At 46.9% G+C, this 23,631-nt stretch overlaps 1 protein-coding gene, 1 long non-coding RNA gene and 2 other non-coding genes across 6 annotated transcripts; 1 reads left to right on the forward strand and 3 right to left on the reverse strand.

The window, feature by feature from the left end:
• The first annotated feature begins 1 nt into the window (after window position 1).
• Window positions 2-15,573, forward strand: LOC103063367 (signal-regulatory protein gamma-like). 3 transcript variants are annotated; one of them, XM_088153383.1, is made up of 7 exons: window positions 2-132; window positions 667-1,008; window positions 1,205-1,525; window positions 5,003-5,152; window positions 10,660-10,980; window positions 12,872-13,189; window positions 15,389-15,573. In XM_088153383.1, exons 1-7 carry the CDS (start codon window positions 57-59, stop codon window positions 15,571-15,573), a joined length of 1,713 nt encoding a protein of 570 aa, XP_088009509.1. In that variant the 5' UTR covers window positions 2-56. The 3 variants fall into 3 exon arrangements, with proteins under 3 accessions (XP_088009509.1, XP_088009511.1, XP_088009510.1); XM_088153385.1 differs by lacking the exon at window positions 10,660-10,980; XM_088153384.1 differs by lacking the exon at window positions 5,003-5,152.
• Window positions 15,276-23,391, reverse strand: LOC103063609 (uncharacterized). The gene is made up of 4 exons (XR_456484.4): window positions 23,243-23,391; window positions 22,520-22,629; window positions 20,029-20,127; window positions 15,276-15,612 (listed from the first exon to the last, which is right to left on the reverse strand). It is a non-coding gene; the product is annotated as an uncharacterized LOC103063609 (long non-coding RNA).
• LOC112541729 (small nucleolar RNA SNORA5) lies at window positions 19,350-19,485 on the reverse strand. The gene has a single exon (XR_003085691.1). It is a non-coding gene; the product is annotated as a small nucleolar RNA SNORA5 (small nucleolar RNA).
• Window positions 22,292-22,424, reverse strand: LOC112541728 (small nucleolar RNA SNORA5). Its single transcript, XR_003085690.1, has one exon. It is a non-coding gene; the product is annotated as a small nucleolar RNA SNORA5 (small nucleolar RNA).
• Window positions 23,392-23,631: the final 240 nt, after the last annotated feature.

A 23,631-nucleotide genomic window follows, 5' to 3' on the forward strand; every position in this document is an offset into this window, starting at 1 on the left:
ATCTGGTGGGGGCAAGACATGAATTAACTCCAGACATTTCTCCTGCTGCTATCAGCATGGCTGCCTTGAGGTCCTTCTCGGGAATCCCTGGTCCTCTTCAGCTGCTGTTCCTCCTCCTTCTGCGGGATCTGGGTGAGTGTTGGCATTTGAAATCAGGCAGGGTCCGTTCTCAGATTTATACCTGGAATAAAATTCAGTGCACGATGAATATGAAGGCTGCTTAAAACCTGCTGTGCTGCTCTGAACAGGGAGACAAGCCGATTTCCCAGCAAAGGTCAGTCCCAGATGCGGAATTTGGGGAGGAGGAGATTTCTCCCATTGCCTCCCAGCCCAAGTGGTAGGAAAACAAACGAGAAGAGCATCAGAGGTTCTGGAGATCAACTGGGGCCACCTGGTTTGATGCCGTCCTTGGAGCAAGGACTGTGGGAGTCATTCACCACCTGGAGTGAGCCGGCATCTTTTCTTCCTGGGATCCAGAGCTTTGGGGTTACCTGAGAAGGTGGGTTAAAACAGCCCCACCCCCTCCTTAATTGGAGAGTTTGTTGCGTTCACGAAATGCAAGTAATTCTGTTCTCCGAAGGGGCACCACCCATTCTTCTGTCTCAAGAACAACAGTGACCACTTTCTAGAGAAAACCTAGTATAGAAGTGTCTCTTTTTGTTTCAGTTGTTGGAGGACAGAACGTGGAGATAACCCAATGTCCGGAATCCCTGTCAGTGACAGCCGGAGAGACCCCCACTCTAATGTGTACCCTGACTGGGGAGAATCTGCCAGGAGCAGTGCGGTGGTACAAAGGCCTGGACGGAAGGCAACCTCCCATTTACAGTGATAAAGAAAGAGCTTCGAACCGGGGGGTGAGGGTCGTCCCAGGATCAAGCACAGACTTCAGCATCTCCATCCGAAACATCCTCCCTGAAGATGCTGGGACCTACTACTGCGTGAAGTTCAGGGCAGGCAACCCAGAGAGACAGCTGGCTTCGGGGAAAGGCACCGTGGTCTTTCTGATCGGTAGGTGGCACCCCAACTTGATTTCCAGGGATGGAGGGAGATCTACCCCAGTCAATCGAGAGAGACGTGGGGCTAAATCAGATGTCTGGGGCAAATTCCCTGCACAAATGAGTCTCTCTGACCAAAAGCAGTCTTGGAGACTCGGGTATGGTCTATGAGGGACTGTCAGTTGATGTCTCCCCCCTTCCTCTCTCAGCCAGGCCATCCCAGCCTTTGCTCCGTGGCCCCCCAGGCAGAATCAGGGCAGGGTCTCGGGCCTCTTTCAACTGCTCCTCAGAGGGATTCTCCCCCCGAGAGATCACAGTCACCTGGTTGAAGGATGGGAAGAAAATAGAGGGGGCCCAGACCAAGATTCTGGATTCTGGTGCACAGCAGAGCACCTCGTACCGAGTGGAGAGCACGGTGGAAGTGCTGCTCGGGAAAGGAGACATAAGGTCGCAGCTGACCTGCCAGATCCACCACAGCTCCTTGGAGGCTCCCCTCCAGCAGGACTTTCCACTTTGTGATATCCTAACAGGTAGGTGAGCTCTGGGTCTCAGTGAAGGACGAGGCCACGGAGTCTGGATGTGGCCAAGGTCCCTGGATGACAGAGGAATGGCTCCAGCCAGGCCCCACTTCTAGCCCCCCCAGTCATGGAAGTCCACCTAGACCAGCCATTCTTTCTCAGCACAAGGGGCCTCACAGGACTGTTGTTGTGGGGAGCAGCCCTTTAGGAAGGCAGCCAGGATCTTTCCCCGGGCACTTGGGTCAAGTGCAGTAGACTTCCCAACTGGTGAGATATATTTTAATCCTGATTGTCACTGAATTGTTTTAGCTTCCTTTAGCAGTATATGTTATTTTTCATTTGTATTTTTGCTCAGTGATTTTGTGTGATACCCAGAGTCACATTATTTGAGTTGGGTGGCCAAATATGTGTAAGTGAAAGCCAAAATGGAGTTGTTTAGCAAGGATACCCCAAGCAAAAAAGGAAAGGTTGTCCAGAAGACCCGGACGTCCGATGGGACATTTTCCCTGAAGAGGTACCGGGAGGTGATGGCCACCAAAGACAGGAACTCCTCACTCTTCACTTGCAGGGTTCAACATAACTCCCAGCCTCTGGTCAATGCAACAGCAACATTGTTCATTGCGATGCAACCTGAAGGAAGGAAGTATGGACCTTCAGAACGTTTCTTCTGAGGGTTTGCTGACGCACACCTTGCAAGTTGTTCCTGTCTTTTTCAGATTTTTTTTTTTTACACGATGTGAAATTAGGCATCATTATTTCCCTCTTCTAAATAGTTCCCACTGTCTTTGTGATCCTTCCCACACTAAAAGCGGAGCTGATCTCGACTCCAGGGAATTTTTTTCTTTAGCATCAAACACGATCATATAAAATAAACGGGTCAACTAGTTCCTAACTTAAAACATCTGGCTCTACTCTTAATCAAGCCCTTCTTTATTAAAGTCCAGTATCTTAAAACTTTCAAGTACAGGAATACCTCAGTTCACGAATGCTTCTGTTCACGAACAGATCGGTTCGCGAACAGCAGCATTCGCAAACTTTTGCTTCCATTCACGAACTCCGCATCAGGTGACGAACACGACCCGCGGCCATCTTCCCTGCTCTGACACGTGGTCGTCGCTTCCTCTAGGCGAGATCATGGTCCTTATGGAGGGGGACTCTCCCTCCAAACAATAACCGCCTCCCCACCCACCTTCCTGTCCTCCATGCCAGAAGTCGCCTCAAGCAAGGTTAGTGTTCTCTCTTTTCATACTGTACTGTACTGTACTTTGTGTCATATTTTTGTGGTTTAAAAAAAACAATACATATGGTTCAGAACAGATTAACCTTATTTACATTGAACCTTATGGGGAAATTTGATTTGGTTCGCGACCAATTCAGTTCGCGACCAGAATCGTGGAACAAATTAAGTTTGTGAACCGAGGTACCACTGTATAGTACGTTTTAAGACATTGGACCTTAATAGAGAAGGGCTTGTTATATAGAGCGCCTCTTTCCAGGAGTCGGCAGTAGAGATTTTTCTACAGCTTCACTCTCTTCTGGATCTGAATTGGAGCAATTGTGCTGGTGGGGAATGGGACCCCTTCTGGACCAGGTGATCTGTTGAATCCCAGGGCTGTGCAGATGTGGGAGATCCTGGCCTGCCTGTAGGGTGAATCCATTCAGTGGCCCCACTCACACAGCACCCTGACCGGGTCACAGGAGGTGGGTATCTACTGGTGGCTGGACCATATGATCTTCCCAGGTTAAAGCTCTATTCACACAACACGTCAAGCTGAGTGAGGTTTAACCTTCATTACTTTTTTCTGGCTTGTTCTGAGAACCCGGACTATTTTCTAGGGTTTATCTCTCTCAGGAGCTTGCTTCTCAAAGTCACTTTGGGGTGGTAGCAGCACCCAAGACCGAATCCGTACACGCTCACAGCTTTCACTTCTCTCTTAGGAAATCTGAGGGAAGGTTAACAGGCAAGGTGGGGTGGGGATTACAGTCGGTTCGATGAACCAGGCAGGCCTGCTGACATGCTCATTCAAGGACTGGAAGAGCTGGGCATCTAGAAATGGCTGGACTGCTTGATCTTCCAAGCCAATGGCGCATATGATTGCTTGGATCCGTGTTTGGTGTCATTCAGCATGCTTGGATGGCCCAGAATTTTCCCCAAATCCCATCTGGCCTTTTGCTTAGAAGTTTGCTCCCAAAGACACCTTTAGGCACTCACACACAGACATCCCCCACTCCTCTCAGGAAAACCTTGTAGGTGGACTGGGGTCCTCAATGTTTTGGATGACCCTGGAAGACCAACCAAAGACTGTAAACCTCTGCTTTAGAGATGATTCCTATCACCCTTTTGACCAAAATGAAAAGCCTGCAGAAGGAGAAGCTACAACAAGCTCCCAGTCTATCAGAGCGGTGTAAAAAGTCCACCTTCCCTTAAACTATCAGATACCAATGTTCTACCTCCATGTTCGGGGTGTTACATGACTTCCATCACCACCACCCCATTGCCGCCAGTCTGCCCATTCTATAGAATCGATAGATCTCTTCCTGCAATCACTGAGCACCAGGACCTAGATAGCTCCTAGAGCTGCTGCACTGTATACAGTCATCTGAAGTGCAAGGACCTGTGAATTGGAGTCCTGGTAGAGGATTTGAACCCCAAACCATGAGAACAAACTAGCAAGGGAATTAATTGATCCCAAAGACAGCCTAAGGACAGTTTGGTGTAATGGTTGAGGTGTGGGACTAAAAACCAGGAGACTGTGAGTTCTACATCTCTCTTTGGCATGAAACCTGGTTGGGTGGCTTTGGGCTAGTTCTTTCTCAGACTAACCCATTTCACAGGGAGGTTCGTGGAGGTGGGAGCATAGATATCTACACCACAAAAGGAAAGGTGGGATATAAATCTAGTAACAATAAAAGGGAGCTACAAGTCATCCTGGAAATTGTCACCTCCCCATTTCCCTGTCCAGAAGGAGGGAATTTGGGATGAGAAGATTTCCAATTAAAATAATGGCCCTCCTTAGGAGGACGAAGCAGCAAGGGAGGGAAAGTTTGGGTCTGCAAGAAACCTCTGTCTGCACCCTTGAAAGACTCAATCTGGAATTAGAGAAGGAAAAAGCACTCTGGATACCTGGGAAGGTGCTATTTCACAGCTCCCAGAGATCTAGAACTGTGGAGAAGACTCTGAGGCCCACCTTGGAGGATGAAGTGAGAATTCCTCTTTCACTTCTTCTGCAGAGGGAAAGAGTTAGAGCGGAGAGAGGTGAAGCAAACACAGAAATCATGGTGGAGGTCTCCTTCTTGGTTGACTTCAGCCTCTTCTTGAACAATCTCCCTCTGTATCTTTTACTTTTGGACATTACTGTAAATTTAGAATTCCAGACTCTCTCTGTGTATTCTTCCTTAGTTACTCTCCTATGTAGCAACAGTCCAAAACTGTTGGTCCAACTTTAGAAGAAGGAAATGAGAGTTCCTCTTTTGCTCCTTCTACAAAAGGAAATGCCTTGGGTGGGGCAAGAAATGAAGTAGCCCCAGATGTCTCTCCTGCTACTATCTATGCTACTATCGGCATGGCTGCCTGGAGGTCCTTCTTGGGAATCCCTGGTCTGCTTCAGCTGCTGCTCCTCCCACTTGTGCAAGACCTGAGTGAGTGTTCACATCTGAAATCAAGCTAATGCCATTGTTCAGATTCCCAGATGAAAGATGGATATTAAGGGAAGACACGCTCTGCTGCTCTGACCAGGGAGATTAGCAGATTCCCCAGCAAGGTCCAGCTCTGGATTTTGGATGTTTTGGGGTAAAGATGACACAGAGCTGGGGGGAATTGCTAACACTTTGCAAGATAGATTCAAGATTCAGAAGGCTCCTGACAGACTTGAGCATTGGACCCTATCCAACAAGATGCAGTTTAGTGGAGAGAAAAGTCAGGTCCTGCACTTAGGCAGGAAAAACCAGATGCACAGGTACAGGATAGGCAGCACCTGGCTCAACAGTAGTGCCTATGAGAGGGATCTAGGTGTCCTGATGGGCCACCACTTAAGGATGAGTCAGCTTTGTGCTGCAGCTGCCAAAAAAGTCAACACAGTCCTGGGCTGCATCAACAGAGGGATAGTATCACGTTCAAGGGAAATGATAGTACTGCTCTAGACCGCACTGGTGAGGCTACATTTGGAATTCTGCATCCAGTTCTGGTCCCCACCATACAAAAAGATGCTGAGGCCCTAGAAAGAGTGCAGAGAAGAGCAACAAAGATGATAAGGGGCATGGAGGTTAAGTCTTATGAAGAACCGCTAAAGGAACTAGGTATGTTGTGCTTAACAAAGAGAAGACTGAGGGAAGACAGAATAGTCTTCCAGTCCTTGAAGGGCTGCCCCAGGGAAGAGGGCATTGATTTATTCTCCATAGCACCTGAGGGTAGGACAAGAAGCAATGGGTGGAAGCTCGTCAGAGGGAGATCCAAACAAGAAATACTGTAAGGAGGAATTTCCTGACCATGAGAACTATTCAGCAGTGGAACAGCTTGCCTCCCGGACTTGTGGGTGCTCCATCGCTGGAGGTTTTCAAGCAAAGATTGGACAGTCATTTGTCCAAGATGGTATGAGGACTCCTGCCCTGGACGGGGGTTGGAGTAGAAGACCTCCAAGGTCCCTTCCAACCCTATGATTCTATTCTTCTCTGATTCTATGAAAGATTTCTTCCATTGGCCCCTCCCTGAATGGTGAACAAGCAGGAACAGCCAGGGAGAGCATCAGAGCACTGAGGTTTGGGGAGGGCCAATGGTGGTCCCTGGTTTGGTTTGGTGTGGGCCTTGGGATTCATTGAGGAAAAGTACATGTTGACACTTGTTCCTTGCATTTTGGATAACAGCTTCAGTGCTTCTGATGATGCTTTGTTTAAGGGCTGCCCACACCTACACCTCACCCAAACACATGTCCTGGCCTGATCTTCTTCACCATCTCCCTTTGAGGTGGCCTTCATCTCATCCCCAACCCAGGAGTGAGGCTGGCTTTGGACTCCCTTGACTGTCTCTGTGTTCATGTAGCCTTGTCTCTCTTATTCCCACACCATCTAAGGGCAGCTTTCAAAGTGGGTAAAATCAGCTGGTTGTTATCTCTCCTGTTCCCTTGGTGGGAAGTCACAGAATTCAAGGACAGGGAACAGAGGCAAATGAGGTAGGTTAGAGGCTGGCAGTGTGGATAACAAATTTCACGCTCATACAGTTTTCTGCCAGCTCAGAATAAGGAGGAAGCACTTCAGCTGAACTGTGGGGAAAGCCTCAGCAGGATCCTCACACCTCACTTTGAGGTTCTTCCTCAAGGCTTCACTAATGTGCTACCCTCTGATGGACAAGCCCTCTTTGCTGCAGTAACGAGGGCAGGAAGTGGTTAGCTCTGTTGCTTTATGCCACCTCACTTACAGTCAGTCCTTTGAGGTCAACCAGATGAGGCCACAGATACCACCAAAACTCCAGAATGCTATTGATCTCGGCTCCAAGAACAGAATCTGGAGAGCCTGGCGGTGTTTCCCCATCCCTTCCTCTTATACCAGAGAGTCAAAGCAGGGCATCTTGAGTTTCTTTCTCATGCTGGTGCGGTTTCCAGGGCTGAGCTCACATTTAGGTAGTCGTCTCTGCAGGTCATTTCTGTGCAATCAGAGACAACTCTAAGTGGTTTTCAGTTCAAAATCATGCAGCATAAAATTCTGAAGACTAAAACAATATGGTGATCATCATAATGTAACATAATCAAAATAGTACAATATAATAATGATATATTAACATTCATTCAGTGGTCTCCAAAAGAATAACCACCTTGAGAAGGGGGGTTTTGTGCTTCTGGGGGGAGGTTGTTGCCTAGGAGAGCCCCCCCCCCCCCGAGAATGCCTGAGTACCCACACATTAGTTCTCCTGACACTGGAAGAGAGAAGAGGGGTGCCTAGCAGGCACGCCATCCTTTCACACAGAGTAGCAGTATTTTCCTGAACTGATCTTCCTGATGTTACCCATATCCAAGCCCTACATGGCCTTACTGGTAATAATCAGCCCCACTGGCCCACAGATGGGAACCACTGAGGTTCCTGTAGCAATGGTGTTACATGACATTCTAGTCATTCTAGGACTGACATGCATGACAATATTTGCAGCTATGTTTTGTACCAGCTGAAGTATCTGGATAGTGTTTAAGGGCAGCCCCAAGTAGACCAAACTACAGTAATCCAACTGAGAGTGATAAGGGCATGATGAGTGTCCTTGGTGTCCTTGCTCCAGGAAAGGCCACAAGAGGGGCACCAACCTCAGCTGGGCAAATGCCCTCCTGGGTACAATCAGTACTTGCTCCTCCAGCAAGAGTCCCAAGTCAGGAAGACCCTCCAGCAAGAGCCTGCTTCTTCAGGAGGAGCACAAACCCATCCAGAATCAAAGCTGGCATGGTCAGAGTGTTGACTGGTTCTGAGTTCGCAGCCACTCTGTTGTGTTGGGGTTCAGTTGAAGCCCCTTTCTCCCTATGTAGGCCCTGATGGATTCCAGCCACTGGAACAGGCATCCCAGTTCATCTGTTTAACCGCTTTTCAAGTTCCCTGTCTCACGCAGACAGCCAGCAGCTTAGCAAACTAGTGATTTTATTTGAACACTATGACAATAAACTCATGAAATAATGCAATCTAGTGATATGTACAAGTGAATTATCTACAAAACCAATATGTTCTTCTATGTATGTACAGAATAATATAAGGAATCGAGTCTTAACATAACTTAATTCCCCCCTCCCTTTTTGCTTATAACCTATTACTGCTCCTTGTCCCCTCCTTATTCAGTTACTGACACTGAGTTTTCTCCCACCTGTCCTGCTGCCAAACAGAATCCTTTATGCACAAACTGTAATGGACAGATGGAATAACCTTGAGAAACAGGAGGAAGAGCTGCAACCAAGACAATGGTCAGATAAAAGAAACCTGAGTCCTGGGCAGAGCTGTAACCTGAGAAAGCGTCTCAGACGTGACCCTCCCTAGTTCACATGAAGATAAGGGGGGCGGGGGGAAGCACATTCAGACTTGCCAGATTCTGTCACCATAAACTTATAAATAAGAGTGGTCTTGGCTGGCATGACTTTGGTTTCCTAGTGTGGACCACCTTGAAGGGCTGACACAAACTCCCATTGTCCAGCATCTTTTATTGTAAACCACCCAGAGTCGCTTCCTCATGAGATGGGTGGTGTCTAAATATGAAATATAAATAAATAAATAAATCTGCTTCATCATACAACAGGTCTGTAATCTCCAGACTTAGCAGGCTGGGTTCTTTCTTCATTCCACTCCACTCCACTCCAACCAGCTGATGTCCTCTCCAGCAGCATGTCCTGCAGCATCTGAAATATATCCCCCACACACACCCCAACACGCTTTTCCGTTCTCCTTCTATCTTCTATATCTAGGTCACGTACATGCCATTATGCAGATGAATTCTAGCATTTTTTCCTCTTTTCTGCATACATACTCTTGGTCATCTGCCTTCTCTAACAAAACAGTCTGTAGCCTTGGTACAGACCCAATGGCTTTGAACAGAAGAGGGTCTCTGTAGCTCAGGGCTGAACAGAAGAGTCCTTGGTGCTCCCTGAGCTTGGCTGTTGTCTTGTAGACATCTCATTACCCAGCTAGGGAACATCATCAGGGCAACAGAGTGTGGAGTTTGCTCTCTGTTTATATACAGTAGCTTGCACTGCCACTGATGGTGGGGGTGTGGTTTTCTCCTTGGTAGTTCCTTGATTAGGGTATTGTTTTCTGCTTGATTTTTGTCTGGCGTTAATTCCTGTTTATCTGGACATTGGCTGCTGGAGAGGATGTGTTCTGGTCTTTTTGTTTCCTCCTTAGCATTTTGTTGTCTCTTTTGAATGGCGTGTAAATGTGGTTTATCTCTATGTGCCTGTTGATGGCTGCCTTGTCTGAATGCCAAGCTTTCAGGAATTCCCTCACATTTTTGGACTTAGCTTGGTCTAAGATGCTGTTTCCCAGTTGAAACTGTGGTTGACTCTGTCCATGTTGTGAGATTAAGGAGTTTTCATCGTGTCTTCTGACTGCTAGTTGGTACTCGTGGATGCACTCTGCCAGCCTTCTGCCTGTCTGTCCTACATAGTGGCTGTTACAGTCCCTACACTGTATGTTGTGGATGACTCGTTTTTCCTTCTTGCGGTACTGGGTCTTTTGGTTTGCTTAAGATGTTCTGGAGGGCTTTAGCTGGTTTGTGTGCTACGGTGATGCCGTGTGGTTGTAACAGTCTGTTGGTGGTTTCTGAGATGTTTCTGATGTATGGCAGTGTGATCCTTTTCATAGCTTGTGTGGGTTGTGTTGTAGTAGGTTTAGTGGGCAGGTACTTTTTCATAAAGTTGCATTGGTATCCATTTTGTCAGAAGATGTTGTATAGGCAGTCTGTTTCTCCTTTTTTTGCTGTTCTAGGTTTCTGCAGTGTGTTTGTGCTTGTCTGAATCATGTTCTTACACAGCTCCTCTTGTGGGAGGTTGGATTGTTACTTTGGTAATGGAGCACTTGGTTAGTGTGGGTTGTTTCTCGATAGAGCTGCATTTCTAATTTGCTGTCATTTCCTCTGCTGATGATATTAAGGAAGGGTAGTGCGTTGTTTTCTTCTCTTGTGAAACATTTGGGAGTGAATCACATGTCCCATGCAGCTCCAGTTGAGGAAGCTTGATGGCTGTAACCTAAAGTAACCCAGATCAATGCCACAAAGTCACAAGAAGAATGGCAGAGAAGAAAAAGGGGATGCGATCTTCCAATGGGTTCCCACTCAAAATCTCTTTCCTCCTCCAGGGTGCAGTAGTGACATCTAGTACCTTAAAAGGCAAAATCAACCTTCTCTGATGTGGCTTCCTTTTGCTATTTTGATCTACTGTACAACTCTCATCACTGGCCTTTCTCTGTGGGTTGTGACTTTTAGAGGACAGCCAGTTGGAAAAGACTGGGCCTCAGCCTATGTGTTTAAAGTTTAGCTCTCAAAATTATTTCAGATTAAAAAATTGGGAAAAAATAATCAGGTCCTCCTGCTTCTGGGAGATTTGTTGTATAAGAATAATTCTCCATGGGTTTTGGGGTTCCTGACTCTTGGTAGGAGGGAACGTCATTTGATGTCTCCCTCTTTTCTCTCTCAGCCAGTCCATCCCAGCCTTTGCTTCATGGCCCCCCAGGAAGAATCAGGGTGGGGTCTCAGGCCTCTTTCAATTGTTCCGCGGAGGGATTCTCCTCCCAAAATATCACAGTCACCTGGTCAAAGAATGGGAAAAGAATTCAGGGTGCCCAGACCAAGATTCTGAATTCTGGTGAAAAGCAGAGTACCTCGTACCGAGTGGAGAGCATGGTGGAAGTGCTCCTCAGGCAAGAAGACATGAGGTCGCAGCTTACCTGCCAGATCCAACACAGCTCCTTGGAGGCTCCCCTCCAGAAGGGTTTTCGACTTGGTGCTATCCTAAGAGGTAGGTGAGCTCTGGGTCACAGAGAAGGACGAGGCCACGGAGTCTGGACGTGGCCAAGGTCCCCCGATGGCAGAGGAATGGCTCAAGGCAGGCCAGGCTCTATTCTCCCCAGCCATGAAAGCCAACTTAGGCCAGACACTCTTTTTCAACCCAAGCTATCTCACAGGGTGGTGGCTGTAGGGAGCAATGGTGGGTGGGAGAGCACTTTGTATGCTGCCCTGAGCATTGAATGAATGGCAAAACAGAAGCCTAACAACCACCTTTAAAATAAATAAATGAATAAAAGAAGGCAGGGCTGAGGTTTGCTGAAGTTTGGTTGTGGTTCCTAATTCCTTTGTGTTTTTAATAGCATTAAGTTCAAATTTTGTGTGGGAAAATTTGCAAAACCAAGCCCTAGGTTTCACAAACACAATGGGTGGGTTCACAGAACACACTTATCTGGCCAGTTGAAGACCCAACAGTTGCATTCACTCAACAAGCTGACCTTGATAACTTTTAACCTCAATTATTTCTGTCTGTTGGCTTCTTTGTTTTTGATGAGATATGTGTACCTGGCCCATTTCGTCAGTTTCCAGTGCACTGTATTGTCTGAACCCGGAAAGGATAAGGATGTTGTAAGAATGTAGCCGGTCAAGGATTCCAAGAGCTGCAGAAATAAAGGGCTGAGGCCACCAGTTGGTCATCCTAGATCTGAGGGGAAATAATTGTCTTGCCACCAGGTTGGATAGTTTTTAATTGATATTTTTATGGCTTTGGGAGAAAATAATGCTATGTCCTGATGGAAAAAGACAAGGCTCCCTCCATCCCATTTTGACAGGAAGAGCCGCAGTTAAAGCCTTCCTGCTCCATGCAGTTGGAAATCTTGCACATTCAAGACACCATTGGCTGACGTGCTGCTACTGTGTCCAGATGAAGCTGGTCCAGTCTCCCTGGGTATCTCACCAAAGGCAAAAGGAAGCTGGGGCAGGGGCAAGGAATCAGTAAGAAGTGGGGGCAGACCCATGTTTCCTTCCATTTGTACAATTTCTTTGGCTGCCTGGGTTTGAGAAGCTCTTAAGCTGGTGGAACTCCATAGATGACATCAACTTCAGTTGAAAGTGCAATGCTTTGTACCTGAGAGAAAACAGCTCCTTGGCCCTCCAGCAGCCAGAGAGGGCATCCTCCCCTCCAGAGTAGCTTAGCTAGGGAGACAGGTCATCAACGTCTGCCCTGGGGCCACATCTAACCCTCGGACTCATTTTAATGAGTTGAAATTAGTTTGGCTATCAGATGGGAGCTCTCTGTCCCTTTCAACTTGTTTGGGAGAGAGAGGAGAAAGAGAATGGATACAACCCCCAGACAACTTGCTTTTAGCATGTGAATGCTTGATGCCTGAAGGAATACAGGGTCAAAAAAGATTTGGCACCCAGAAGCCAGGTACTAAAAAATTGGCCACTGCTCCTCCCAGAACCAGAGGTTTCTGGAGCAGGCAGAAATTCCACCAGGGCAGCTTCCTTTATCAAAGCAGAATTATGCCTCCAGGATGTGGCCTGAAATTCAAACTTGGAAAGCAAGTGGCCACATTCAGCTTCCCCAGACAACTTGGGGACCCTTCAAATATGTAGGTTTGGAGGAGGTCTGATTGGGGAAGCTTCAGTTATTCTGCCTGGAAATATGTAGGTTTTAATGATGAAGGCAGGTGGAGGATAAACTGAAAATATACCACTATTGGCTTGTCATATGTTCTTGAGGACATTTTTGGCTATGGGCTTTGACCCACGTTATAAAGATGAGTCTCTTTGGATTGATGCTACAATCCAAAGCCAGACCCAGTTGATCTTCCAGCCCCTTCTGTGTGCAGAAGCCTTGACTCTAAAGCTTTTGACTGACCTCTTTGGTTTTGTTTGCTCAGTTCCCCCCAGAGTGCACGTTGACACCAGCCCACCTTCCCCAGTCCAGGTGAACACCACCGTGATGGTCACTTGCAATGCAGAAAAATTTTATCCAGAGGATGCAAAAATTGAGTTCTTTACCAAGAATCCCAGTACAAAAGGAAAGGTTGACCCTATGACCTTGAATTCAGATGGGACGTCCTCCCTTAAGGGTCACATGAAGGTGATAGCCACTGAAGATAGGAACTCCTCACTGTTCACTTGCCTAGTCAAACATAATTCGCGTCCAGCAATCAAGAAAACAGCAACACTGTTCATCAGGACAAAGCTTGAAGAAAGTAAGTTTGGCCTTCAGAATTTTTCTTCCTTCTCATCTCATCTCAGTCCAGGTTGACCCTTTCTATCTGTTGTTGACTCGTATGCACAGCAAGTAATGGACTTACATCACATTGCTCTAATGAAGAGTTCCTACTTGCATCATGAGATTCTCCACACTTCAAGACTTGATTTCAATTCCAGACACTAATCTCTTTGGTGTAAGGAGAATGCTCTATAAACAAAGTAATAGTCCTTAGTATATGATTGTTTAAATTTCCTTATTAAACTTGACTTAAGCTAACGTTTTAAAGTACAGGTCCTTAATAAAGAACATCATATTCGATATAGAACCCCTTCCCAGACTCAATCTTTCACACATTTTGGGTTTTCTATGGTATTTTCTCTTCCTTTCTCCTTCATCCAAAGTCCTGCTGATGTGCTGCACTGCAGATGCCAGTGTGTCAACTGTCCAAGTATCTAAAGCCATTTTGGACTTGTGTCAGAATCATAAAAATGAGAGAGGTGTGAAATTTCTTGAAGACCACTTCTGGTCTTGAAAACCATGAAGTTCCTGCATGAGTCAGTTTCTGACAGTTGAGGGACAATCTAACCCAGTGTCTCTCAGCCTTGGCAGCTTGAAGAAGTGTGGACTTCAACTCCCAGAATTCCCCAGCCAGCCAAACTGGCTGGGGAATTCTGGAAGATGAAGTCCACGCATCTTCAAGTTGTCAAGGTTGAGAAGCACCAGTCTAACCATTCTCCTGCACTAACATTCTTGGCTCCAATGTTAAATTGCATTATCTTTTTCTCTTTTTGTGACCAGGCCCAACTTTCAACAGAGGTGCCATCAGCGGTACCCTGTGGGCATGACAGCTTTACTTTACTTTAAAGGCCCTGGTTTCACTGAGGAAGAGAGAGGACAACTTTTGACTGCATTGCTTATTCTCTAAATGGTCATTTTCCCCCCTTTACCTGAGTAGGGGCACCGGTAGGCAACCTTTTGGAAAACAGAGGCAGAGTTTCGGTGATTCTATTTCTTCAAAAATTCTTTAGGAACATTCCTTTTGTGGTGCTGGCTGCAGTCAGTGACTTAAAATCTCTTCTGCTATCAGTTTATTCAGATCACTGATGCTGGAGTTTTGCTTTCCAGTTGTTTGATTCACTAAATTTCCTTGAGATTAAAAAAAAAAGGGGGGGGAAGCACACCTTGGATCCCTGCAGTGATTCCTTAAACATAAATGCACTGGTGGACACTAGCTTCCAAGCTTCATGCCTTCATAAATTAGATTCTGACATTTTAAAATAAACAAAGAGGAAGCAACTATGGGAGCCACCAACCTCGGAAGGAAGCTCTATTAGTAATAGCGGTCAAGAAAAAAGATCAAGTCAGTCATGAATGCTGGGACAATGTTAAAAAACAGTAAGGCTCCAGGTGTTTGGAAGAATTCTGACCAAAAGACTGTACGAGGTCACAAAACTGAAGTGCTGGACAGCTTTATGGTGGGCAAAGGGTATGCACTCCAGATTTTTGCTCCTCAGAAGTGCAAATGATGCTGTGTTGTTCTCAGAGAATCCCAATTTGGAGCAAATGTTAGATATATTGTATGATGCAATGGAGATTATGGCTCTGTTAAGTAATCTAAGATCAAAGCGGTTATGTATGACAGGGAAAATGAAGTGAACCACTGCAAGCTTTACAGATAGACCTCGCTTAACAACCACAATTGGGACCAGAATTTAGGTTGCTAAGCGAATCATCGTGTGACCGGACCCAATTTTATGACTTTTTTTGCAACGGTCGTTAAGCGAATCACTGTTGTTAAGCAAATCACGCAGTTCCCCACTGATTTTGCTTGCCAGAAGCCAGCTAGGAAGCTTGCAAATGGTGATCACATGACCCCAGGACGCTGCAACTGTTCTAAGTTCGAGCTGGTTGCCAAGTGCCCAGATCACAATCACGATAGCAGGGGCACTGCAACAGTTGTAACTTTGGGCACCAGTCGTAAATCACTTTTAGCACTGTTATAACTTTGAATGGTTGCTAAATGAATGGTCGTTAAGCGAGGACCACGCGTACATAAATGATGAAAGCCTAGAGCAAGCCAATGTAGTTAAAAATGCAGCATTTTTCCATAAGGAAAGGAAGCTACAATACTAACAGAGAATCTTCCAGCTTTGTTACAAATAAATCAAAACGATCCACTGTCTTTTCTCCACAGGCTCACAGCAACAGTCCACCTTTGATCTCTGGACAGGTGGTCTCTGGATGGGGCTTTTCCTGAACAAAATAGGACTGGTTCTTTTCCTCCTTGGCCTTTTCCAAATCAAGGAGCGCCGATGCTGCATTGCCAGACCTTTTGGCAGATCTTCCCAAGAAGTGAGACAGGCTGAAAGTTCAACTTGAGAGCACCTATTTCTGACAACTTTCAGGATGAGAAAGGACCTGGCCAGGGAATCAAGAATAATGTCATTTAAAAAAAATTGTACAATGCTTCTTTCTGCAAAAATCCTTGTCATTTATAAATGAATAGAACCCAAGAGAGAAAAATCAACTCTGCATCTTTTTGTCATACCCAGGACTCCAAAGTTAAATTAATCCATCTTAAAATTTAAATACTTAAAAAAGAGCGAGCTGAATTACTATTAACCTTGGTTCTTTTTAATGCATACAAACCAAAAAATTAAGTTACGGGATCTACCAAGAGTATCCTGGACCTCAGGGGCTTTCGATACCACTGACCACAGTATCCTTCTGGACTGACTTTGGGATGGGAGTGGGAGGCACTGTTTTGCAGTCTTTCTCCTTTCTCCGTAGCTGGTTTCAGTCAGCACTGGTCGGGGGGTGGGAAGAGGTCGAGCCCTAGGCCCCTGCAGTGGGGTTCCTCTGGGTTTGGGTCTCTCCCCTCTTAACATCTACAGTGGGGCAAAAAAGTATTTAGTCAGCCACCAGTTGTGCAAGTTCTCCCACTTAAAAAGATGAGAGAGGCCTGTAATTTTCATCATAGGTATACCTCAACTATGAGAGACAAAATGGGGGGAAAAATCCAGAAAATCACATTGTCTGATTTTTAAAGAATTTATTTGCAAATCATGGTGGAAAATGAGTATTTGGTCAATATCAAAAGTTCATCTCAATACTTTGTTATATATCCTTTGTTGGCAATGACAGAGGTCAAACGTTTTCTGTAAGTCTTCACAAGGTTTTCACACACTGTTGCTGGTATTTTGGCCCTTTCCTCCATGCAGATCTCCTCTAGAGCAGTGATGTTTTGGGGCTGTCGCTGGGCAACATGGACTTTCAACTCCCTCCAAAGGTTTTCCATGGGGTTGAGATCTGGAGACTGGCTAGGCCACTCCAGGACCTTGAAATGCTTCTTACGAAGCCACTCCTTCGTTGCCCGGGCGGTGTGTTTGGGATCATTGTCATGCTGAAAGACCCAGCCACGTTTCATCTTCAATGCCCTTGCTGATGGAAGGAGGTGTTCACTCCAAATCTCACAATACATGGCCCCATTCATTCTTTCCTTTACATGGATCAGTCATTCTGGTCCCTTTGCAGAAAAACAGCCCCAAAGCATGATGTTTCCACCCCCATGCTTCACAGTAGGTATGGTGTTCTTTGGATGCAACTCAGCATTCTCTCTCCTCCAAATACGACGAGTTGAGTTTAGACCAAAACGTTCTACTTTGGTTTCATCTGACCATATGACATTCTCCCAATCCTCTTCTGGATCATCCAAATGCTCTCTAGCAAACTTCAGATGGGCCCGGACATGTACTGGCTTAAGCAGGGGGACACGTCTGGCACTGCAGGATTCGAGTCCCTGGCGGCATAGTGTGTTACTGATGGTAGCCTTTGTTACTTTGGTCCCAGCTCTCTGCAGGTCATTCACTAGGTCCCCCCGTGTGGTTCTGGGATTTTTGCTCACCGTTCTTGTGATCATTTTGACCCCATGGGGTGAGATCTTGCATGGAGCCCCAGATCGAGGGAGAATATCAGTGGTCTTGTATGTCTTCCATTTTCTAATTATTGCTCCCACAGTTGATTTCTTCACACCAAGCTGCTTGCCTATTGCAGATTCAGTCTTCTCAGCCTGGTGCAGGTCTACAATTTTGTTTCTGGTATCCTTCAACAGCTCTTTGGTCTTGGCCATAGTGGATTTTGGAGTGTGACTGTTTGAGGTTGTGGACAGGTGTCTTTTATACTGATAACAAGGTCAAACAGGTGCCATTACTACAGGTAACGAGTGGAGGACAGAGGAGCCTCAAAGAAGTAGTTTCAGGTCTGTGAGAGCCAGACATCTTGCTTGTTTGTAGGTGACCAATTACTTATTTTCCACCATGATTTGCAAATAAATTCTTTAAAAATCAGACAATGTGATTTTCGGGATTTTTTTTCCCATTTTGTCTCTCATAGTTGAGGTATACCTATGATGAAAATTACAGGCCTCTCTCATCTTTTTAAGTGGGAGAACTTGCACAATTGGTGGCTGACTAAATACTTTTTTGCCCCACTGTATGTGAAACCTCTGGGTGAGGTCATTCAACTCCACAGGGTACAGTATCTCAGTACACTAACGATAGCCAGCTATACATCTCTACTCCTGGCCAGGCAGGTGATGCTGTTGTGTTGCTGACTGAGTGCCTGGAGCCTGTGGGGGTCTTGATGGGGAGGAACCAACTTCAACTCAATCCCAAGATGGAGTGGCCTTGGGTTTCTGGTCCACCAAGGCCTGGTGATCTGTCATTTTTGACTCTGGACAGGGTAGCACTTCCCTAGACTGAGCTGGTGTGCAACTTGGGGGTCCTCCTGGACTCAGATTCGCCTTGTGTGCCAGTCGTGCTCTTTCCTGGACTTAGAGGCCTTGCTCATGGCCACTCATGCCTCAGTCACTTCCCGTTTGGATTACTGCAAGGCACTTTACATGGGGCTGCCCTTGAAGACCACTCAGAAGCTACAACTGATCCAGAACACAGCAGTGCAAACAGCACTGGGTGTTTCTAGGTTTGCCCACATTACACCTCTGTTGCATGAGCATCTGGGCAACAAACAGCCATTCAGCGATGACAGGGACTTAATGTACCAAAGTCCCTTCTTCTGTTCCAGAAGGCACAGTCCCAGATTTTCCTACAGCTTCTCATCTCTTCTGAATCTGAACTGGAGCAATTCTGCTAGTGGGGAATGGGACAACATGTTGAATCCCAGAGCTATGCAGGTAAGGGGAGACTCTGGCCTGCCTGGTCCCCTTTGCCACTGAATGGAGCTTCCCCCATAGGGTGAACACACCCAGTGACCCTGCTCACACAATGTCCTGATTGGGTCACAGGAAGTGGGCATCTACAACTGGCCAGACCACACGACCTTCCAAGGTTATAGCTGTATTCACATAACATGTGAAGCTGGGCAAGCATTAACCTTGACTAATTTTTTCCTGGCTTAGTGTGTAGCCACAACTCAGTCTGTCCTCTAGGTTCTCTCTCTGATGACCTGAGATTTTATTATCCAAGAGACCTAGTTCTCTCCAGGATTTCAGATCCCCAAGAAAAGCCCTGTTACCTCACCCTCTCAGGTATGTTTGGTGCTCAGGCCCTCTCAATGGTGCTTGTCAAGGAAGTAAGGCTAGTTCCACCTCTGTTGATTTTCCACCAGGAAGTAAAGGCATCTTTGTGCAGGCAAGCTTGGGGCATTTATGCTAAAAAAAACTAGGTGGATGCAGATTTCTAAAAAAAAAAAAAAATTGGGTTCTTACATTCTTGTTGATCTTGATTTCCTCAAAGTTTGGTGGAAAGATGGTACTAGTTTAATAAAATACAGGGCTTTGGCAAAACTCTGCATGCAAAGAATCATGGAGGGCAAAGAACACCAAACAAGCTCACTTGCTAGGAATGACTGGTGAGCCTCATTCTTTTCATTTCTAACCCAATCCTGTGCATGTCTACTCAAAGTAAGTACCAGGAAAATATACTAAGGGCCGTAATTGCAAGAAATTACGAATGCTTCCAACTCTGTATTGACAATGGCAGAAGCTTACCACAGATATCTTCCTAGATACATAACCATGGTGCCTGTTCAAAGCAAAATGGGTTAAAAAAAAAATGAAAATGGCCAAACACAACCTCTCAGGTAATTTGGAGAAACCACTGAAGCTACAGAATGGGCAGAGAAATGCCAACCCTTACCCATGTATGTAGCATTTTTTTTATCCCCAGGTCCAACAACATGGACCAGGGGCCCATGAACTACAAGTCTGATGTGGCAGCTGTAGGGCCGGCCCCCACCATCGAGCAGGCAGGGACCGAATTTGACACGGCTGCACTTGGAGGTCGTGGAAGAGGGGAAAGCAACTCCTGACTGCAGAGGTGACAATTTTAGCCTAGCAACTGGAGCCTCAGAGAGCAGAACTTGCCATCAGGAGGGCGTGTTCTGAAATATACCACACCCTTCAACTGGCTCATTAACACTTGTGCATGCATGCCTGCCTGCCTTCAAGTCAGTCTTGACTCTTGATGACTGTCTGGAAAAGTCCCTGCAATTTTCTAAGCAAGATTATCAGAAGCACTTTGCCCCTGCCTTTTTCCTAGGGCCAAGAGGGACTGGCCCAAAACTGCCCAGCTGGCTTTGCACCCAAGGCAGAACTAGAACTCACGGTCACAGAGTTCTGATTTTCTATCAACACGTTAGCCTTCCTTGTTTCATGCATCCGAAAGAGCACTCAGGGACAATCCCTGAAAGATGCCAGATGAGATGCTTCAACACTTCCTAATTCATTGTGCCAGATATCAAAACTGACCCCAGAACCCTAGAATCTTGCAGGCAATTGTCTAAGACCAAAGCATTCCTTGTTTCCTTGCCACTCACCTCTGCAGAGATAAAAACAAGGCAGCTGGAGCCATGTGATGTGCACAACATCAGCTATCTTAATCCAAAGTCTTCCACAATAGATGGAAATTCAGCTTCCTTTAGAGAAAAAGATGATGGGAAAATGTAAAGGAGCATTCTTTCCTTAATTGACGCTCATTCCTTCTTTCGTCAGTTCAGTTCCATAAGCCAATATTTATCTGTAAATCTTCATCATGACTCTACTCTTCACATTATCTGCTTACCTTGTGTTTGTTACCACTGGTCTTGAAGGTGCCACAACCCATGCCCAGATGCCACCAAGCTCCTTGGTCTGGCTTGAGAAATCTCACACCCATTTCCATGAAGCCATTTTTGTATCAGAACAATGACTTTCACTGCATCAGCACCAACTTCATTTCCTAAAGTCCATTCAACCAATCCTGCTCCATGTCTGATTTTTCCTTCATCAACCCATCCCCAGCTTCCCAATTTTAGATTGCCAGTAGCCTGGGAAGGCAATGGTCTGCAACCCATATTTGATTCTAAATAAAGGCAGCAATGCAGTTTGATTGGAGGAAGACTAATTCCTATGCGTTTGAGGTTTACTGACTCTCATGAGAGCTCTCTGTCTTTCAAAAAGCTTTTTGTTTTTATGAGCCAGTCAGGCAAAGGCCTAGAAAATGCCTTTTACAACATGCCATGCTTCTTTTGAGGTTAGAGTGATGTGTAAACCTAGTCTATTCAGTCATTAAATGGTGACAATGCACCATACAATGCAGAAAACGGTCATTCCATAACTATACCATGCATGTTACGTGAATGGAGCCACTAGACAGCAGTTTTGGCAAGAATTGCAGGCACAAGCTTCAATATTGAAAAATAAACAGCTAAAGTGGCATGATGGAGAATTATATTCACATTAAATTGCACAGATATTTGATTAGTACTATGTTGAGCTACAGAGGCTCCAAGGATGCTAATTTCTACTTTTCTAAAACTAGAGATTCATGGCAAATCAGAAATTATTGTCGAGACAGTATTCAAGGTAGAGGATACAGGGAAAGAAAAACTGCTTAGACCAGTGTTGTCCAAACTTGGCCACTTTAAGATGAGTGGACTTCAACTCCCAGAATTCCCCAGCCAGCCTGGCAGGGAATTCTGGGAGTTGGTCCATTCATCTTAAAGTGGCCAAGTTTGGACAACACTGGCTTCAACAAACAGAAGAGGGCTGGTTGTCTATCTCCTACAGCAAGGGTCGGGAACCTTTTTGTCTGAGAGAGCCATGAACACCACATATTTTAAAATGTAATTCCGTGAGAGCCATACAATATGTTTAAAACTAAATACAAGTAAATGTGTGCATTTTATGTAAGACCAACACTTTTAAAGGAGGTTAGGCCCAAGCCAGGGGCTCGATTTTCGGCCACTGGTGGAAAGTGGCACCATGCCTGAAATATGTCTCGTACCTCGTTGGGGCCACAAACAGGGGGCCAGCCCAAGATGAGGACTCACCCAACAGAGCAGGGGCAGCGGAAGCAGGATGCAAAGCGGTGCACCCGGATCGCATTCGCGTGGGCCGCCGACGGGAGCTAGGCCGAAGCCGGGGCCTCGATTTGCAGCTGCCTGTGGAGGACGATGCGGCTCCAGGCCCGTTCGGCCGCGGATGCTGCGGGGCAAGGTAGGGTGAGTCCCAAGGATGCCAGATGCGCTGCGGAGGAGGGCGTGGCCTGCGCTCGGCGGATAGAAGACGTTTCTAAGCCTTACCCCGTTATTTTTTTTATTAAAGATTTGGCAGCGAGCCAGATGCAGCCATCAAAAGAGCCACATCTGGCTCGCGAGCCATAGGTTCCCAACCCCTGTCCTACAGTATCTGTCCAGCCAATTTCAGAGGATTGGCACACTCCAACTTCCTTTGATTAAACAATGCCATCTATCAGGACCCCAGAAGTGCGCCTTCTCTGGCATAGCAGCCACTCTCTGGAACAAGATTCCCCCAGTGATCCAGATGGCCTTCACCCTGCTGGTGTTCAGAAGAGCCTTGAAGACCCGCTCTTTGCCCAGGCCTTTGGTGAGGGTGATCAAAGCCCCCTTCTGGGTAACATGCGTTTGCTTTGGCTGTTGCCCAGTTTGTGCTGTCTTTGTTTTTATCACTGTTTATTTTACAGTTATTTCTATGAACTGTCCAGAAGTAAGTAAGTAGCTAGCAAGGGTCCAGTGTGGGATCCTGCTGGAGACTTTCCACCCTGTCTGCGCAATAGCACACATGCAGAGGAACAGATACAAATGTCTGCAGAAAAACTATCCCCAGAACCCATAAAGAATTCTGAGGCCCATGAACTACAGATATTACTTTGGCAGCTGTTTGGACCAATGCCCACCATGAAAAGGTGAGCAATGAATTTGACACAACTGCAGAGACTTCCCCCAGACAAATCAACTCACAGCTGAGGGAGCAGAGAGAAAACAGGATGAGCTGCAAGAGAATTCTGAAGCAAGAAAGCCCCTTTACCTCTCTGTGTCAGACTGCATCATCGCGTTCTTCTCATCTTCAGTCCCTGCCCCAAGCAGCCCTGGAGACATCACCTACTTAGGAACTTGCTCTGGCCTCAAGTCAAAATGCTAGAAGATAACCATTTAAAAATTAACATCCCACGCAAAAGAAACATACCATTCCACAATTCTGTGGCAGGAAAGGTGTGTGCAGTATTATTATTACCCTGCCTCCCTCCCTACCCTGAAAGAGGTAAATCGGAGGAATAGGTTACCGCACAGAGGGGTTCCTTCCCCTTCGCTGGAGGTTTTCCAACAGAGGCTGCTGGGTCGTCCTCTAGCAGGGACGGGGTAGTGAATCCTGCAGGGTGCAGGGGCTGGTCTTGATGACCTCTGAGGCCCCTTCTAACCCACTCGAGCACTCACAGGGCATGTGGGGGGGGGCTCTGCGCGAGGCATTCCCCCCCCCAAATCCCTTTTCGCCCAGCGGGCTGCCGGTGATCCTCAACGCTGGGCTAACCCGCCTTGGCAAGGGCGGAGAAGCCGAGCCTGGCGGCCAGCCCCGTCGCCAAGGCCGAACGGGGAGCATCCGGGCCCGCAGACTCCATCCCCCATCATCATCATCATCATCATCATCATCGCCGTCGCCCTCGTGAGGATGATGATCCGCGTGAGGGATCCAGAGACCCTGCCCTGGGCCGACCCCAACCCCACCGGCGGCCCTGCCCAGCCCCGCGCTTACCGGGGCTTCCGTGGCCCAAACGCCTTTAAAGCCTTCGGTTCTCCGCCAGGCTCTTCGCCTCCCTCGGCCGCCATGCTGCTCGGCCCACCACGCTCTCCTCGCCCTCAGAGGAGCCGGAAACGGGTCTGACGCATAAACCCTCATTTCCTCCTCAACCGGAAAGCGCTTCGCTTTCTCAATCGGCCGACGGAAGGGGAGTGGCCGGAAATGCCTTCGACGCCATCTTTCCTAAAGGCATTGCCGCTCATCCTTCAGAGGCAGTGGTCTTGGGCGCCCGATTGCCCAACAAAGGGCCCCTTTGCCGAAAAGAAACGCAGTGAGGGGATAGTAACAGCCGAACTCTTGTCTCCGCCATGAATGGTGCTCTGCTCTGTTGGACTGGCTCGTTA

The sequence above is a fragment of the Python bivittatus genome, unplaced genomic scaffold, assembly GCF_059951505.1.
Source record: "Python bivittatus isolate LINGU-HERP-01145 unplaced genomic scaffold, Pbiv_v1 ctg000700_np1212, whole genome shotgun sequence".
Taxonomy (NCBI): Eukaryota; Metazoa; Chordata; class Lepidosauria; order Squamata; family Pythonidae; genus Python; species Python bivittatus.